Source organism: Pyrus communis, chromosome 17 (assembly GCF_041283825.1).
Source record: "Pyrus communis isolate YQ-2024b chromosome 17, ASM4128382v1, whole genome shotgun sequence".
NCBI classification, from domain to species: domain Eukaryota; kingdom Viridiplantae; phylum Streptophyta; class Magnoliopsida; order Rosales; family Rosaceae; genus Pyrus; species Pyrus communis.
Genome location: NC_142581.1, coordinates 9579120 through 9597411, shown reverse-complemented (window position 1 = coordinate 9597411; position 18292 = coordinate 9579120). Strand labels below are relative to the sequence as shown.

General features: G+C 38.6%; 2 protein-coding genes and 1 pseudogene across 5 annotated transcripts; 1 reads left to right on the top strand and 2 right to left on the bottom strand.

Moving 5' to 3' along the window:
* Positions 1–1159: 1159 nt before the first annotated feature.
* Positions 1160–4707, bottom strand: LOC148689421 (WAT1-related protein At5g07050-like; annotated as a pseudogene).
* Positions 4708–4913: 206 nt separating this feature from the next.
* Positions 4914–8853, top strand: LOC137708765 (RCC1 domain-containing protein RUG3, mitochondrial-like). 4 transcript variants are annotated; one of them, XR_015958843.1, is made up of 8 exons: positions 4914–5553; positions 6049–6188; positions 6427–6621; positions 7078–7206; positions 7300–7455; positions 7817–7997; positions 8073–8451; positions 8531–8853. XR_015958843.1 is itself a non-coding variant. In XM_068447917.2 (7 exons), the coding sequence occupies exons 1-7, from the start codon at positions 4985–4987 to the stop codon at positions 8089–8091; spliced, it is 1389 nt and encodes a 462-aa protein (XP_068304018.2). In that variant the 5' UTR covers positions 4914–4984; the 3' UTR covers positions 8092–8853. The 4 variants fall into 4 exon arrangements, 2 of the variants coding, with proteins under 2 accessions (XP_068304018.2, XP_088546067.1); XR_011064827.2 differs by having other exon boundaries at positions 4916–5553; positions 8073–8422; XM_068447917.2 differs by having other exon boundaries at positions 8073–8853.
* A 2950-nt stretch (positions 8854–11803) lies between these two features.
* Positions 11804–13704, bottom strand: LOC137709352 (uncharacterized). Its single transcript, XM_068448438.2, has one exon. The coding sequence runs from the start codon at positions 13242–13244 to the stop codon at positions 11988–11990; it is 1257 nt and encodes a 418-aa protein (XP_068304539.2). The 5' UTR covers positions 13245–13704; the 3' UTR covers positions 11804–11987.
* Positions 13705–18292: the final 4588 nt, after the last annotated feature.

Genomic DNA, 18292 nt, shown 5'->3' with positions numbered 1-18292 from the left:
TCAAACTCAGGTTCACCACATTGCGGTATGATAAACAGCAAAATGAAGCTAGTTGGAGTTTGAAGTGGCCAAACGAGTACGGAATACGCGATGTTGATTATGTGTAGAGTGTGGGGTGTATGTAGAAAGTGTAAGCATAATTTGAGAAAATATTTAGAGTGTATTAAGATAATTAATTAAAAAACAAATAGATGTAAGGTGTATTCAATATATAAGTTTGTTCAACAATATGTGGGACCTAAATAAAACAACTCTATACATATGCGTGGAGGTTTAAAACTCCCCCATCTTCTAAATTATTGTGATAGTTTCGAACTCTTCCTCTCTCTCCCTAATCATAGTAAAATTAAAACACAAAAACCCTATCTATATATGCTTAACAAGAGAGAAGGAGTAGCACCGCGGATACTTAATTAACAATATAACATGACATACGGCCACCGGAAGCAAGTGGTCCCTATTAATAACGGGGCTCGTATTGACAGCAACGACATCATCATTGAGATACTGTCAAGGCTACCAAGGAACTCTTTACGACGATGTCGTTGTGTATGCAAGTCATGGCGTACTTTAATCTCTGATCCTGATTTTATCAGAATCCATGCAGTCAGAGGACTCAACAACGACTTGAAGCTCCTAAGGTTTGATATGTGGGGTAATCCCATGTCCATAGACTACGAATCATTTTCCTCGTTATTGGCACAGGCATGGAAATATTAGTGATGAAGTTGTTCCACGCTGCAGACATAACAAATTACGAAGACGATTTTGCAGGTGGGTTATTGGTTCTTGCAAATCCCCATCTGTCTAGAGCGCCTTTGCAGTGTGATTCTTTCGTTTCCTCTTTGTTTAATTATAAAAGAATGTAATTTTTCTTTTGAAACATCATATTAATTGTTGGGTGTGCAAGGTTGAACGGTTGAAATTACCTAATTAGTGAATGCAGATGTCTCCAGAAATATTTTCAAGAGTTTGTATTTGTGAAGTACGCTTAATTTAAGGAGTTTAAGAAACCTAATTAAAATATAAACCTCAGAAAATAATTATCACAAATGAAACTTGCATTTGTGCAACATTTGACCAAGTAAAGATTATATGCTGTTGTTATCACTAGCTTCTTGTTGGGATACAGCATCTTCCAATGCATATTATTCGCTTTCTATTTCTGTTTTTTCTTTCCCTGGAGAGTTATTGACAAACCAAGAACGACCAAGAAAGCTCCTAAACCACTGAAAATGTTCGAAAGTTTTAATTATATTAAATTGATCCTACAATAAATGAATTCGTTGGGAGCTTTAATGAAAAGTTATTAAGATTAAAACAAAAATGCTTAATAGAAAATTATTAATATTAAGGGAAATTAACAAAAAGGCGTTGACATTTTTGTAAAGATAATACTAGGAAGACTAAACTTTTTAAATCAGATTTACAAACCAATGATGTGATTGTTGGTGATTGAATTATTATTTAAGTATTGATTAACGTGCTTATTTTCTATTTGTGATACATCATTTGGTTTGCAAATTTGGTGTAAACATTTGGTATTTCTAGCATTACACTTCTTGTAAATAATTAAGTTAGTTTAGTGGTATTATAGTAAATAAGTCGAAGTTCAAAAAAAAAGAAAAAAAAAGAAGACAGTGGTATTTTCATAAATAAGTTGAAGTTTAGAAGGCGGTGACATTTTCTTAAGTTGAACTTTGGTGTCGACTGTTGATACACAATTGTGTCTTTATTTTTAATAAATTTCCATTAAGTGTTTTTTTTCATAAAAAAGATTTGTGCGACTCTTTTCATTAGTTTTTTAAAGATTCTAAATGCATGAAGCGAAATGCGAAAAATACACAGATACTAAATGCAGGGGTTGAGTATCCATTAAATTGACCATCATGCCTCAATGTTAGTTTAGCAATCTAAATAAGGGAACAAAAAATACCTTCCCAAATATATATCTCTCCTAAAATGAGTAGTCCTATAGAACAGCTGCAACAATTGTAGACAGTGGTCGAAATGCTGTCATGAAAACTGGCCCTCTCGTTCTTACTAGCACAGTTTGCACATAAATTACAAGTCCCAAAATCACAACTCCCTACAAAACAATTTCACCTCATCAAAATTTCCATGACCTGTGCAAGAAAAACATTACACATTTAAAAATTCTTACACTGTACACAGGAGCAAGAAGTGTAATGTTCCATGACAACTTCCAAGAGGATGCTTTGTGATAAAGAATCGCTGCCATGATCCCCGTGAGTAAATTCCCCGATAAGCATGCGAATAATGTAAGAACGATCGGTGCTGGATCCATTTCAACTCTCACTGTCTGCATAAATCATATTGCATAAAATGTGTATTAATTGTAATAATTTCCATGCAACAAAACGTTGTTCATATACGATGCAGGTTTTTCTGGCACCTGTGAGATGTAGAATGTTGACAATGCAAAATATGATACAAGAAGGACAAGAAAGCCCTTTAACCAGTTTCTGTCTGTGGATGATTTTGATGTAGCTACAGTTTGATGGAGCCTTCGGTGTGCATTAAAATCATAGCAATGCGCTTGTATAGGATCATTAGCGTTGCGCTAGGAAACCCGACAAGAGTCCCCCCAGTCTTTGCTTGCATACCAAGCTTCATCATATCGAATTTCCTTAGTACATCATAATGTAAATCCGTAAAACCCCAATGCAGTAATCAAAGATATGACTTCTATATTATTAAATGGATTTCCTTCACCTGCAGAAAACTACTATGATGAAGTAATACATGGAATAAGGTTGGTCATGGCAGTTGCAAAAGCCAGTGAAGTGTATTCAAGTCCCATGTCATTCAATGTTCTTCCGAGACTAGCAAGTCTCTCACCCAAGGAAGCCCAAGAAGAAGACATTTCGCAAGACTGGAACACTGATTTTGTTCTCGTTTTTTTTCTGCCAAGAGATAGGTTAATTAGAGGACGTATGGTTTTGGCTTTTCAATTTTTCTCTCCCACTTAATGTTTCCGATGATCCAAACGAGTCCTAATTTATTAACCAAATAATCACATTAATCAAATGATATTTAAGGTCGTATTCGTTTTAATTTAATATTTGTTCATCAATACATAAAATATTCGAACTTAAGATACCTTTTAATATCGAAAAATAAAATACAATTGATATATTCTTTGTAAAATGTTTCTAGCTCGAATTCGGTGCCTTAAGGGGGCGTTTGTTGTACCGGACTGTCTCAGACTGAATTAGTTTAAGAGACTAAGTTGGACTGGTTTAGACTAAACAAAGCTGGACTAACTTAGTGAAGCGTTTGGTGTAGTGTCAGATTAACAAGTAGGATAATGAAAATAATATTGTAGTTTATTGTCGAAATTAATTTATTATTAATTTCTTCACATAATCTCTCTCTCAGCTTCCCTTCTCGATCTTGAGTCCACCAGCAAGCTGCTCCACTTCCCCCATTAACTTCACAATTTCACCATCTCTCTACTCATCGCCCTCTCAATCTCAAACTTTATCTCACATCATTTGCTCCATCTGGGTCAGAACAAAAACACCACAAACACTCTTCTCCAACTCTAACCCAACATTTTTCTTGCTCTACTCACTCAACTCGCTCACAAGCAGCTCAATCTCCACGGCGGAACCGACTCAACTCGGACTCCAAATCTGCCTTGCCCTGCACCAGCGACTCCACCTGCTACTGGCGATCCTTGGTTTCCTTGAGCAGCAAAGAATTCAGCGACTTGAGGTTTTGGAGCTTCTCAGATGGCTCGTCCATGGTGGTGGTGGTGGCAAGAAATATGAGATTGGGGATTTTTTGCGGGTGATGGTTGGTGGTGGGAAATATGAGGCTATCTCCAACCGAGGGCTGGCCAGATGGCTCGTTTTAGCCCTCTAGCCCTCCAAGATTATCCAAGATATTAATATTTTAATGAACAGTACATGGTCATATTTGCCTCCGTCTCCAACCGAGGGTCAGAGGGCTTGTTTTAGCCCTGCCACAAAAAACCGTCTCCAACCGAGGGCCAAAGGGCCAAACTAATTTATTATTTAAATTTAAAAACTACAACAACTTAAATTTAAAAACTACAACTTATATTTAAAAATTACAACTAAAATTTAAAAACGACAAATTAAATTTAAAAACTACAAATTAAATTCGAAAACAAGGCCCAAAAAAACCCTAAAAAAGGCCCAAAAAACCCTAAAAAAAAACAAAATTTGAATCCAACGGTAACTGGCGCCAACTAGTCGTTGGATTCAAAATTCTTTTTAAAAATTCCTGTCGGTTATAACCGATAGGAAAACTGAATTTTCTGACCAGCCCTCTAGCCCTCTCCGATTCCGTGGGGCCCTCTCAGATTCCACAGCCCTCTGGCCTAGCCCTTGGTTGGAGACGGTTTTCAGGCTATTTTCGACCCTCTGGCCTTCTGGACCCTTCGGTTGGAGATGGCCTGAGATGGGGGATTTTTTTGGTGGTTGACGTTGGTGGTGGGAAATATGAGATTCGAGATTTTTTTTGGTGGTTGACGTTGGTGGTGGGAAATATGAGATTCGAGATTTTAGAGGATGATGACCAAGGCGAAGCGAAGCAGCTTGCTAAGGATAGTCTGCAGATCTTAATTAAATCCCATTGAAATCCAAAATTAAGAAGCCCAGAACTCACAGAGGAGCTCGCAAGGAGGAGGAAGAAGCCGATCTTAGCAAGTCCCATGGTTTGGGGAGGGCCTCGCTAAGAACCTTTAAGGAGGCCTCTAGTCCACGTGAGTCCCCTTTAGTCCCAATTAACTTAGTCCCAGCACCTATCAAACATGGAACTGTAATCTAGTCCAGTCCAATCTAGTCCCATTTAATGAGGCCAAACGAACGCATCCTAAATTAGTTAAAAAAATCAATCAAACAATAAAAAGAAGTCATTTTTAATTAGGAGAAAAACCTCGAAACTTGACTCTCTCTCTCTCTCCATTCCTGATTGAAGCAAAGCAGGAAACATGAGCGCCCACCCGTATCTCCGCCACCGCTCTTTCGCATACTTCACTCACTACCTCTCCTCCTCACCCTTCTCCACCGCCGCCGCCACCTCCAAAATCCCCACCCTTTACGAACCCACTGCCGCCACCACCACCCAAGATGACGACGCCCCCACCACAACCCTCCAACTCCTCTCATGGGGGAGAGGCGCCTCCGGCCAGCTCGGCGGCGGCATCGAGGAAATCCGACTCTACCCAACCCCAGTCGCCAACCTCGTCGTTCCCACCTCATCCTTCACTCTTTCACCATCCCAGGGCCGAATTCAAACCCCCAATTGCTCGAATCAAGAGAGCAATGCCGGCCGCAGCATTGCACAGGTCGGTATTTCTTGTGGGTTGTTCCACTCTTCGCTATTGGTGGATGGCAAGCTTTGGATTTGGGGTAAAGGCGACGGCGGTCGACTTGGTTTTGGACATGAGAATTCTCTGTTTCTGCCCACTTTGAACCCGAATTTGGATTCGGTTCGCTTTGTGGCGCTTGGCGGGTTGCATTCGGTGGCGCTCACCACCAACGGCGAAGTCTATACTTGGTCAGTACAACAGTAAAGATTAGACATTTCTAGCATTTTATCACAGGATGCATTGCATTGCATTTTGTTGATTGCAATTCAATTCAGTTTTCTTTTGTTGTTTTCAATCTGCAAAAATATTGACTGCTTTGATCTTACTGAAAGAGGAAGTATTGTATCGAATTCATGGTTTACCTGTATAGAAAATATTGTGGCAATGAGCTGAGTCACATAACTTGTAAAGTTTACATCTTCGCAAGAGTAATAATTTCTAGTCTCAAGACTCTCAACCATTCGCAGTTAAATTTTATTTTGTTTTTCAGTGAAATTGCCCAATTACATTTGCCTGTTACGAGTTGAAAGACCTATTTACTATTTAGTTATTCATACATTTGATAGAATTATATTGTTTTCGTGTCTACTGCATATCATTTATGTTCATTGACCATATTGCTATAACAACTCATGCTTCTGGTCGGATAACTTCATGGTTGTCATTAAACATGAAGCTTGCAGGGGTTATGGTGGTTTTGGTGCACTTGGACATTCTGTTTATACTAGAGAGTTGTTCCCTAGATTTGTAGAAGGATCATGGAGTGGGAAAATATGTCATATTTCAACTAGTGGGACGCATACTGGTGCCATCACGGAATCAGGTTTGTTAACAGTCATTTTTATTGGAGTAAATCTGGTACTGCCTGGATGCAACAAATTGATTGACTCCAACTGATAATGATAGGAAGAATTTAAACTAGTATGTTGCAGATGGCATGCTTTTCAGTTTCTCACTCCTTTCTGGCTTTCTGCATTTGTCTTCCAGTATAAAGATTATGTTTATAGGTTTGATTTGTCGTTGTAGATAATAGGCTATCACTAATTTGATGTAGCTTGTAGGAGAACTTTATACTTGGGGTCGAGATGAAGGGGATGGTAGATTGGGACTTGGTCCTAATCGAGGCCCAAATGAGGGTGGTGGACTTAGCATACCGTCCAAAGTAAAAGCATTACCTATGCCAGTGGCTGCCGTTTCTTGCGGAGGGTTTTTCACAATGGCACTGATGGAAGATGGGGAACTTTGGAATTGGGGAGGTAAGATCGTCACCCTTATGTGAAAAGTGTTATGCTTTCTTTTTTTATACATCTGAATTGATTTTATTTACTATAACCTAACCACATACTGTCCATGACTCCATGCCAAGTAAGTGGTATAAAATTATTATTAGGAAATGGTGTTATTCTTTCAAATGTTTTATAAGACAATGGATTCATTAGTCAACGAATTAGTGGAAATGAATTTCAACCTGCAGATTTGACAAAAATGGAGAAAATATAGCCATAAGGGGATAACAAGAAGTTGGATTTTGTTTATTTTAGCGATCCTGAGGTCATTGGAACTCCTGTCATGGGTAGCATTGCTGTTACTCTTCAATAAGGGGATTGGCTAATTGGTTCTTGATATTATTGCCATCTTTGAGACTTTGACTGACTTTTAGCTGCTCCACTAGTATGAAGCTAATATGTTGTGTTTTCTGGGTGTTTCCTCAGCAAACTCTAACTATGAACTTGGAAGGGGTGATAAGGTTGGTGGTTGGACACCAAAACCAGTTCCTAGTCTTGTAAGCGTTCGTATCATTCAGATAGAAAGTGGTGGATATCATTCTCTTGCGTTAACCGGTAACGTGATTGCAGCAGCAACTATTATTGCCTTTATTTCTGGAATGATTAAGTCTTATTAATGACCCTTCTTTCTTGATGTTTAATTTTCAGATGAAGGTAAAGTACTTTCTTGGGGACATGGTGGGCATGGTCAGTTGGGCAACTCTTCTTTACAAAGTCAGAAAACACCCACAGTTGTTGAGTCTTTAACTGATGAGCGTGTTATCTATATTGCTTGCGGGGGTTCATCTTCAGCAGCTATAACAGGTAATGATTCGTGCTTTATTTGGTACTGTAATCAATTGGGTCTTAGAAATATTTTCTTTTGGCACTCAAATGTGTAAATTGCTTGCATCCTCTATTTTTACATTCCACCGTAGCATTTATCATGAGTCATAAATATGCTATTGTAGCGACACAGGTTTTTCTTTAAAGGTTTATTCCTACCATAGATTATTGTTTTTAGGAAACAATTCAAGACTTACAGGTGGTTTGAGAGAGCATTGCAAATTCATAGTTTCATAAATCAGAACATGGATGGGCAGATGTTTTGGTTTTTTGGTTCAAACTAGTAAGCATGATACTTTCGTACATTCCTACTGAGTGCCCATCCTTTGTTTCGTGACAGATAAAGGAAAGTTGTATATGTGGGGATATACCAAAGATTCTCAGTTAGGAGTACCTGGGTTGCCAGAGATCCAACCATCCCCCGTTGAAGTCAAGTTTTTAATGGAGGATGATGGATTGGGAGCCCACAATGTGCTGTCTGTTGCAGTTGGTGCTTCCCATGCCATGTGCTTGGTTTCAAGGTCTGTTTGTAAAATTTCACGGTGATAGTTTCTATTGTTATCCTTCTCTCTAACGTAGATAGATTTTTGTAACAGGATTGAAATGTCCAACTGAGCTCAAATGGGGGAGAAACCGAAAATCTGTGGTTCTGAAGTGAAACTGATTCGAGATTATAAATCGCATGCTAGAGAGATGACGATGTCTTGTGAAGAGATATTGAGAGATACAAGAAACACTATGCATGAGAGATACAAGAAACACTATGCACCAAATAAAATGTGACCACTTGGGTGCAATAAATCGCTGCCCTTCCTGGTGCAAGTACTACGTCGACCGTGTGCTCCAACTCAACTTGCTAAAAAAACGCATTGAACCCTGCTCCCAAAGGCAATGGGATCGGAGATGTGTAACCGTGTTGCAAGGATACCGACATTGACAGAACTCAGTTATTGAAAACACATGAGATTTTCTCAGGTTCCTTAAATTATTGGCAGAGGTAGTAGATATCTTGTTGTGCATTCTTGTAACGTATGGTTCTTCTTTGTTGTGCCAGTTGCTACTTGCTAGACTGCCCCAGCCCCAGCCCCAGGGCTGGCACTCTGGCCCAAACTACCCTACAATTTTTCGTCGGCTATTAAGAGATGGTGCGGCAAATTATCTTCATGAATTCCTTTCCAATCTAACTGGAGGTACATTATTTTCATGATTTCTTTACTAATAGCTTTCAAGTTACTCTTGCTTATTTTATTCATCTTCAATTTTCGCTTGAGGAGAGATTTTGCCTTATCACCGCGATATGTCTCCATGTAAGTAGGTCATGATCACATGAAATACTCACAACGAGATCAATGGTGTCAATTGGTACCCTTTAAGGCTGGTATGACAAGTATCCTGGTACAAGGAGTCAACTTACATGAAACAAGTTCACTGTCATATAGTGTCCTAATCTAACAGTGCAATGACATGTGAAAAGAAATGTACACATGACGTTATATTGTTGAATCTAGACGTCACAATAGAGACAAGGATGGAGGCAACTAAGTACTGGTTTGGTACTGAGATGCTTTTATAAAAAGTGGGTATAAAAAAAAAAAAAAAGCTGAGCTCAAAAAAGTGTTTGGTAAACACTTAAAAACAACTTATTTTCATAGTTTTGGGTGAAAAAAGCTGAAAACGTGAAACAGCAAAAATGAGTTTATTCTCACAGCACAGTAGAAGCAGTTTTTTTTTTTTTTTTTTTTTTCAAAACACAACAATACCAAACCAGCCTTAAGGCCTGCTAGGGGCAGTTACCTCTACTAAATTTTTGTGTAGAGAAAAACATCAAGATGCTTGCATAACTTGAATTTATCATATTTAAGTACTTTAATTAATTAGTTGCCAAAGTTGAATTTGAATCATATTATTGCTAAGCTAAGCCAACTTCCCTCCCCTTAATGCAAATAATATCGTTTGTTAAAAAAAAATATATATAATTAGTTGAAAATTTTAAATAATATATACAATGCTATTATTGTGAAAAAAATGTCTTAAATTGGCTTAATGAAATTAATTTGAGAAGAAAAGAAAAGCAATGAAGTTATAGAAGAAATTCTACCATCATGAATTTTTTTTTCTTCTCAAGTCTGGAGATTAAGGTCGCGTCCGGTAAAGAAAGTTTCTAACTCAGTCCTTAGGTAGAGCTGAACTTGTTCTGTGTAAGGCATCTGTAATTTTCACAGCTTTCATGGTCTTTGCCATGAAAATTTGAAAACAACTACTTGGTGTGTTTTTGGAATATTATTTTCAAGAAACATTATTTGGGTATGAAATGGACCCAATGGCTTCTGAACATCATCGTACACTCACTTGGCTTGCTATCATCTGTTGATGTTGATGAGGCTGCACTTGCCGCGGTTGTTTTGTAACTTTCATGACGGACAGAGAAGCACGTCATTTTCTTTTTTGGAGTTTTGCCCAGCAGAGAGATATCTCAAGGCCCAGTCACCACCACCACTGTGAAAGCACAGTACTCCGATTATGACCTATCTTTCTTGTGGCCCTTAGACCAATTGAGTAGATTTTTTAACTTGTGGGAAAAGGCTAGCAATACTCGTTTTCATCCGTCAACACGTGTGGGCCCCACAGTAGTATTCACGCTCGTCAATGGAAGAAAATGAATAAGTCCCACGCGCGACTATAACATTAGCATCATTGTTAACTTGTAGTTACTGGTGAGGAAACACTGTTAACGGGTGGATGATCAGAACTCTTAACAAGAAAATCAATTTCCAATGTACATAGCTCACTTTGGTTAGGTTGTCTTACTGAAAATTTTCTCCTAATACGAGTATAAGATTCTTGACTATATGACTCAAAAGAAGTTGAGGTATAAGGTAAGTAAGTGGCCAAGGGCAATTTGCCAAAGTTGCATGCAAACTTCATCCTTACCGAGGAAAAAAAATCCTGAATCCGTCACTAACCCAACAAATAAGATCGTTGGCGCAAGTCATCGAGTAGTGAATATTATATTGGCTTTTGCATTGGACCTCTAGCCTGTAGATGTTTCTTGAGGTAAACTCCATTTCATTTTACGCATTGTTTGCTGTATAACTACTCATCTCCGCAGGGCCACAGTCAAAGGAGACAAAGCATGAAATGAAAACATGCATGCATGCATATGTGGACCACCAACCAAGCTGCTGCATGCCGATCGAGATCCGTTTGGTGCGTGACAAACTTCAATTATGCACTTAGTTTGGCTCCATTTTCTTCACGCCTTTCACGACAAACATTTACGGAAAATATTATTAGCCCCTCGATATTTTTATCCGAGGTATTTGTCGATTCTTCTTTAAAACTTATGAGGAGTTGTTAATTTTTTTTATGAACATTAATTTTAACCGATTATACCCCCTTAAATTTTTATAGTTATTCAATTTTTCTCCTCCGTCAGATGTAAGAATTTTTACCCAATTTTCAATCCATTTTGGTCATATAGCAACTGTTGACGGCAATAAAATAATTTTATTCCTAATATTCTTTGTTTGAATTAGCCAAGGGAGGCTAATTAGCAACGACAAAGTATTGGCTTTGCACACAATTCACCAAAGCACAATTATCTTTTTGCCCTCCTATAATTATCATGTGTTGTTTGCGGGATCAAGATGGATGGAAACTTGGATGAAAAGTTTGAAAATCTAATGCATAAGGAAAATTAGCTATTTATTAACATTTAGATAGGTAATCAGCTAAAATTTAAGTTTAGAGAGAGAAATTGATTGCTCTATACTAATTCTGAAGGCAAATCAACTATTTATATTTTCTCCATGCTTGCATGATTTCAAATTTAAAACGGAAAAGATAATGATTCCTTATGTGTTTAATTTGTCACAATAATCTTGAAAAATACATGGCAGCTAGTAAAAAACATTTGCCAAGTAACGTCTCATCGTGGATCGGTTGTCGGCTCTAGATATATCATATAACAAAAACAAATAAAGTAAAATATAAGAGGGGGCTATATTTGCTTTTATGTTTTGTATTCCATCGATATTGAGTGAGAAATTGTATTTGAAATATTTTTTAATTAACGTTGAGATAATAAATATTAACTTACTAAAATGTGATACTTGATGTGTTAACTAATTACCAATTATAGTAGATGCAAATAATTAGCGAACTTATGAGTATCTTGTAAATTGTTCGCAAAATGTAACTATAGATGCGTTATATTATTCAATCGAAATATTTGGATTTATATGACAGGCTAATTATACGGTACCCGATATGTATACAAAATAAAAATATATCAATCAATTTTAAATTTAAATCTCATGAACGATGATTAATGAGTAAAACGAACATAACATTTTCTTTTTACTATCAACACGTATATATGTCATGGGAAACTTCCTTACACGTTAACGCAAACAAATATGAACACAAAATCAAAACAAACGTGGAAAATACAAATATAAACTTCCCTAATTGGCTAATTGTATAGTGGCTTAATCATCATTGTACCCAAGTTAGCCGTAGTTAAACACCGAGCACTGCGACGCCGGCCTCGACAGCTCCGTTCCCGCGCTGGCCGGGCACGCCGCCATCCCCACGGGCGGCACCATGCAGTTGTAGCTCAAGCACAACGACACTGTATCGGGGAACATCGACCCGGGCTCGACCGGGAACCGGGAAATGTAATTGTGCTGCAGGTACAACGTTCTGGTGGTCCCCACGTACACGCTCTTAACGTATTCCCTCGGCACCGTCCCGATCAGACGGTTGTTATTCAAATACAAGCTCTCCACACCCGCCAAGATCGGCGACAGCTCACCCGTTATGGCATTGTGGCTCAAATCCACGATCGAACCCTCACCGTACGATGGGGGCTGGGACCCTGCCTGCGGGACCCACCCGGAGAAATTGTTCCGTTGCAACAGGAGGGACTGGAGGGTCGTGCGGAACAGAGTTTGCGGGAGGGGCCCACTGAAACTGTTGGATCCGAGATTGAGGTGGACTAAATCGGCGAGCGAGTCGAAGACGGAGCTGATGGGGCCCGACATGTCGTTTTCCGAGAGCGACACGTAACGGAGCGTCGTCGGGAGAGAGGGTGGTAACGGGCCGGTGAGGCCGTTGCGGTTGAAGTCCAAGTGAAGTAGCTGGGACGACACGTTGTAGGGGACCTCGCCGGAGAGGGAATTGGAGGCGAGGATTAGGACCTTGAGGTTGGGTAACTGGGTCAGACCCGGCGGGATAGGGCCCGCGAGGCTGTTGTAGCTGAGATCGAGGGTGTGGAGATTGGGGAGGAGAGAGAGGGACTGAGGAATCCGGCCAGTGAGACGGTTGTTGGTTAGGGAGATGACACGGAGGCTGGCGAGCCAACCGAGCTGAAACGGGATCGGACCGGTGACGATTCCGGGGAAGAGGATGAGCTGAGTTAACTCGGTGAGGTCGGCGATGGAGGGCGGGAGCGACCCGGCAAGACCGGGGGAGTCGGAGAGGCCAGTGCCGAGGGTGAGGGTAGTGACTCGGCCGGAAGAGCAGGTGAGGCCGGAGAAGGTGGAGCAGGGGTCGGGGGCGGAGAAGTCCCAGGTGGAGAAGAATGCGGCGGGGGAGCCACGGCGGGAAGGGACTTCGGTGAGGGAGTTTTTGATTGCGATGAGGGCGCGGAGATCGACGGGGGAGAGTTTCTGGGTTCGTTGGAGGGAGGGAGTGAGGAGGAGTGAGAGGAGGAGGAGGAGGAGGAGTGAGAGTGGGAGTGGGGAGTGAGAGTGTGGTTTGGCCATGAGCGACCAGAATAAAACGACGAGGGTCAAAGTTTTTGCAGGTTCATGGAATATATGGTGGGAGTGTGAGGATGATATAATATAGCCGTTAGTTGGAGTTAATGGCGTTATGGCCCAACCCTAAATTTATTTGGGTCACCTTCTTGCCTTATTATTGGAGCGCAAGTTCTTTTTGAAATATGTAAATTACCTTAATTACTCACTACATTGATTGTTGGGTAAATTACTCTTTACTACATCAGGTTTGTAGTTTATTATAATCTCATACAACATCTTTTAAATATTTCACTTTCTTACCTTAAGTACTATTTTATTTCAATATAATACATCCGTTACATTTTCTATCAATTAATCTGTTAAAAGCTAACATGGCTGCCAAATTTGTGCCACGTGGCACTTTTTTTTTTTATTCATTTAAAATATTATAATAATGTACCCAATTAGAGAAAAAAAAAAAAAAAAAAACTTGAAACCCAGAAGCCCCACACCACTAGAACTCGCCGAATCAATCTCCTAAAAGCTCACAATCTACGCCTACTACCTCCGATTCCGAGTTGTGTGTCACAGTTGGTGAGCCTCCGTCTCCAAAACCCCTCACCACCTCCTTCCCCAGCTCCCCTAGCTGATGCTCCCCCAATCCCAGCCCAACCAATCTCACCACGCATTCTTCAACCTCTCCAACAGCAAAGTCCACTTCCTCCACCTTACAGAAGCTTCTCACCGCAAGCGCCATTGCGGCTCCTCCCACGGATGGCTCGTCATTCTCGACAAAACACCTTCCGTCCTCCTCGTTAAACCCCTCACGCGCGCCAAGTGCCACCTTCCCCAACGTTGTTCGATTCAATTCGATTACTTCGATTTGGAGCTAGGGATTAGAGAGAGAGAGAGGGAGTGTCTGATTTGGGGGTAGGCTCGGGTGGGGAGAAGGGGTGTGTCTGATTTTGGTTGGGGGTGTGCTCGGGTGGGGAGAAGGGGTGGGGAAGACTAACTGGATTTTGGGGTTTTTTTTTTTTTTTGCCACGTGGCATAAATGTGGTAGTCACGTCAGCACAAATATGGACCCTTTATTTGCCACATCATCACTTAACATTTTGCTTAAAAAAAATTTCTAACGGATGTATGAAATTGAAATAAAATGATAAGTAAATGTATGAAATTGAAATGTTTTAAAGATGTCGTAAGGAATTGAAATCGACCCCAAACCTTAAGGGGTAAAATGTAATTTACCCTTGATTGTTACTAAATATATTTTTCACATATATATAGGACCGACTAGTTGGAATAAGATACATCATACATGTAGAATTGTACATTATCTAGCTCCATGACATATTACACGCATAAGAACGTTTTACAGGCAGATGCGGAGATAGTCACATTAGTTAGAGTTGGTAGTTTTAGATATTGAGATAGTTATATTGGTTAGAGTGGATATTCTCTCACTATGCAGAATTCGAGTTCAAATCTTCTTGCGTCAACTTGTTATTTGTATGCCATACTCTTCGTAAAGAAGAGTCACTCAATCACAAATTATTTAAATATTAGGTGAGTGATAGTCCATGAATATTTCCCAAAATACTTATAAAGACATATAAATTATATCGTCCTCTTGTATTATAATTCGTGAAGAAATACCCAATAATGGTGTTCTATTAGTTGGGGGTGGTACCTAATTTTGCAACTCGAAATGCATGAATTATTTCTTCTATAGGATAACTTTTCAGTAGTTAGGGATTGGAGGAGGGTGGTTATTGGTTGAACTAAAGTATTAGTACTGTAAACTGGCCTTGGTCAAACTTCTAATTATCAGTGGTGGCGTGTGTCAACCTTTTTGCATCACTTAAACGAATAAAGGTGTATGCAATTAAGACTTCTCCATCTGACTATGATGTTTTGATATAGATTCTAAGTTTTAGAGCAATGCATAAGCACACATGCTAGTTTAATTCATCTTGTTTGGAAGAATTAGTTGTTCTTCCAAGATCTTCTTTTCAAACCCAACCATTCATTTCATCTCATGCATATTGCATTGTGATTGAGCCATCAAGAAGAAGGCTGTCATTTGCTCGCGTTTTTGTGAGCAAGTGATTATTCCTGTGTTTTGGTCTCCTTGCTTTTTTTTGGATTAAACTTAGGGAATCTTAATGAAACACTTTCAGTACTGTTCACTTTTAACGTTAAAGACATTTTTATCTTGAAAAGTCGCTCCTGGTACTATTCACTTATACCTTTATTTTGTCATTTTAATTAAAACTAAAGTTTTTGAGGACTTTTCATTAATTTTCCATTAAACTTAACGCAAATGGTTTGTTTATAGAGTATCCTGATCTTGTTGCTTGTGGTGGAGTTTTCATGGATTATCATGGTCAATTTCTTAATGGTTTCTACCAATGGAATGGTCATCGCAAATCTTCTTTTGCAGAATGCCAACAATAATTATTGGTATAGAGTTAACATATTAGCAAGGTTAGAATTGTCTTTGACTGGAAAGTGATGTTGTTTTTGCTCTCCAATGGTCTATTTGTTTGGGCCGTATTTAAAATATGACTTTCTACGACTTGCACATATATCGCGAAGGAAATATTTTTGTGGACAATTTTGCTAACATGGGCATGTCTTCTCCAACTTTGGTATGGTATGATTCCCTTCCGCCAGCAACTCGTTTTGCTTTGATTTCGGACTATGCAGGCTTGCCTAGCTTTCACTTCTCAAATTAATGTGCACTCCAACATACAAGTTTGTCTCACTTTCTTGTTTTTTTTCCTAACCTTGTGATGTTGTTCGACTTGTTTTGCAAGTTTAGACCTTTTAGGTTTGGCTTTAGAGGAGTTAAGTGGTAAAATTTTTGTCTCCCTTCTTTTTCACGTACTTTTATCATTTTTTTTCCTTGTATTATGAGGTATAAATTTTATGCCTCTGACTAAATGTAACTTTTATTTTCATTATCATTAAAAATAATTTTGTACCGCCAATGTTCTTTGAAAAAAAAAAAAAAAAAAAAAAAAAAAGGAGCCATTAAGAAGAAGATTGTCACTACAAATTCAAGAGCAAGAATCGCACTGGAAGATTAATGAGGAAGCTGCATAAGGACATGTTGTTATGGACTTAGTAGCTTGTAAAACTTGCATCCCCTTGTGATATTGCTTCTTGCATTCATAGTCGATTTTTCATTGGTCATAGAGTACCCCCAGTTTTTACCAATTGGTTTCTGGGTCAAGAAAAACATCTTTGTGTTTGCTGATGGTTTGTTAATGGTGATAATATCATGATACTTGAAGTGCACTCACATAGCATGTTGCTAGAACCACTCCAAGTCCTAGAACGACTGATTGGCTTGAGTTCCTAGGTTGTCATATGCAGGGAACATTTTGAACTTGTTTGCAATTTGTGTTATAGCATTTTTGTGATCAAGGTGTTTATCATAGAGGGTATTTTTAAGTATACCTCTTCACCCCTCATTTAGGTAATTAGACTACTAAATAACGAAATTTCACGTTCCTATTAAAATTACAAAAACTTCTTGAGTGTAATATTCATATCATCACAGTGTTCTAATTTAAGATACGGTGTATGATACGACTGATTTTTTATAACTTAGAGTTTAACATGGATAAAAATGTGTTTATGTGGATACGTAACACTAGCATGCTAAAATAATAACCGCCAGAATACTAAAATAATAAAATAGTCAATTTCTGTCGGTTATAACCACCATCATTAACTTAAAAACCGCCAAAATATATAAAAAATATTCACAAATACTGGTTGTTAAAAAAAATTTGTGGCGGTTTAAACTGACACTAATTATCCGCCAGTACTTACTGGTGGATATAGCCGACAGTAATTAAGTTTTATCCGACACTAATTAAAAAATGTGTTGGATTACTTTTATCCAACATAATGGCTTATTAACCGCCACCATCATCAGACAATTAAAGCTAATTTTGTAGTAGTGGCACTATGTAGCAATTTAACCGTCACACCTTTGTAATCACGTAAATGAAGATTCAGCAATGTACATATTTTCCATTTCGTTCTATTAGAGCATCCAAATGGATCTCATGAAAAATAATGAAAGAAAAGAGCTGAACTCTTTTTCCCACTTCCCAATCAATTAGTAATATCCTTTAAAACAGACCTAGGACATACAAAATTACAAATATCCTAAACTGCTACACATCGGCCACCAGCAAATATACATTAAGATATCTAGAGATATTAGTTAATTACTGATTAAACCTAGTTAAATCAAGTACTTACGCTGATCCACACACCTGAAAGACTTGTTTACTGCATGTTGATAAAAACTCGGACAAAAAACTAACAGTAGAAAACAAGAGACTAGCTAAAATTGATCACTGCTGCCCGATCGGGTTATAAAATAATAGGATGTCTTTAGATTCAAAACCTAGCTCGGCACATGGGAAGAGAGTGGGCAAAACATCAATATCCACCCCAACAGCAGTGGTCAGACGATGCATGGATATTCTAATACTAGAACACATGTTACGTGACAAAATATATATAGTAAAAATAATGGAAACTGCCTGACGGTTCCTTTTTTTCTTGCAAATCATAAATCACAGTCTAATACGTATATAAAAATAACATACTAAAATTACAAAGCAGAAAATTTATGCACATACGTATCGAAGTATGATTTTTTACATGCTAGAAGTCATGCTTTTTACTTGCTAATCACAATATGATATGTATATAAAAATAATTTATACACGCATATAAAACTGTGATGTCTTTTAATAACAAATAACTCTTTACACATAATTTTGGTACAAATAAACACTAGGCAGAGATATAGATCCACAGACAGAGGTGAGATGGAGACTTCGTGACGCCACTGCTGGAAAGATGCTCCCTCCACTAGTTACTAATTTAATCAGTGCACATTTAAGGGTGCGAATAATAATAGTAAATATAGATATTGAGAAAGTGAAAGGAAAACAAAACTAATGTAAACGAAAGCAAGTGGTTACAAGTAAGACTCAGAGAACTGTACCGTCTTTTTGCAGTTAAGTTTGAGTCTCTGA

Coding starts and splice junctions, on each gene's coding strand:
- LOC137708765 (XM_068447917.2), top strand. CDS start 4,985: ATGAGCGCCCACCCGTATCTCCGCCACCGCTCTTTCGCATACTTCACT. Junction 6,622..7,077: donor GGAACTTTGGAATTGGGGAG/GTAAGATCGTCA, acceptor GTGTTTCCTCAG/CAAACTCTAACTATGAACTT. Junction 7,456..7,816: donor ATCTTCAGCAGCTATAACAG/GTAATGATTCGT, acceptor GTTTCGTGACAG/ATAAAGGAAAGTTGTATATG.
- LOC137709352 (XM_068448438.2), bottom strand. CDS start 13,244: ATGGCCAAACCACACTCTCACTCCCCACTCCCACTCTCACTCCTCCTC.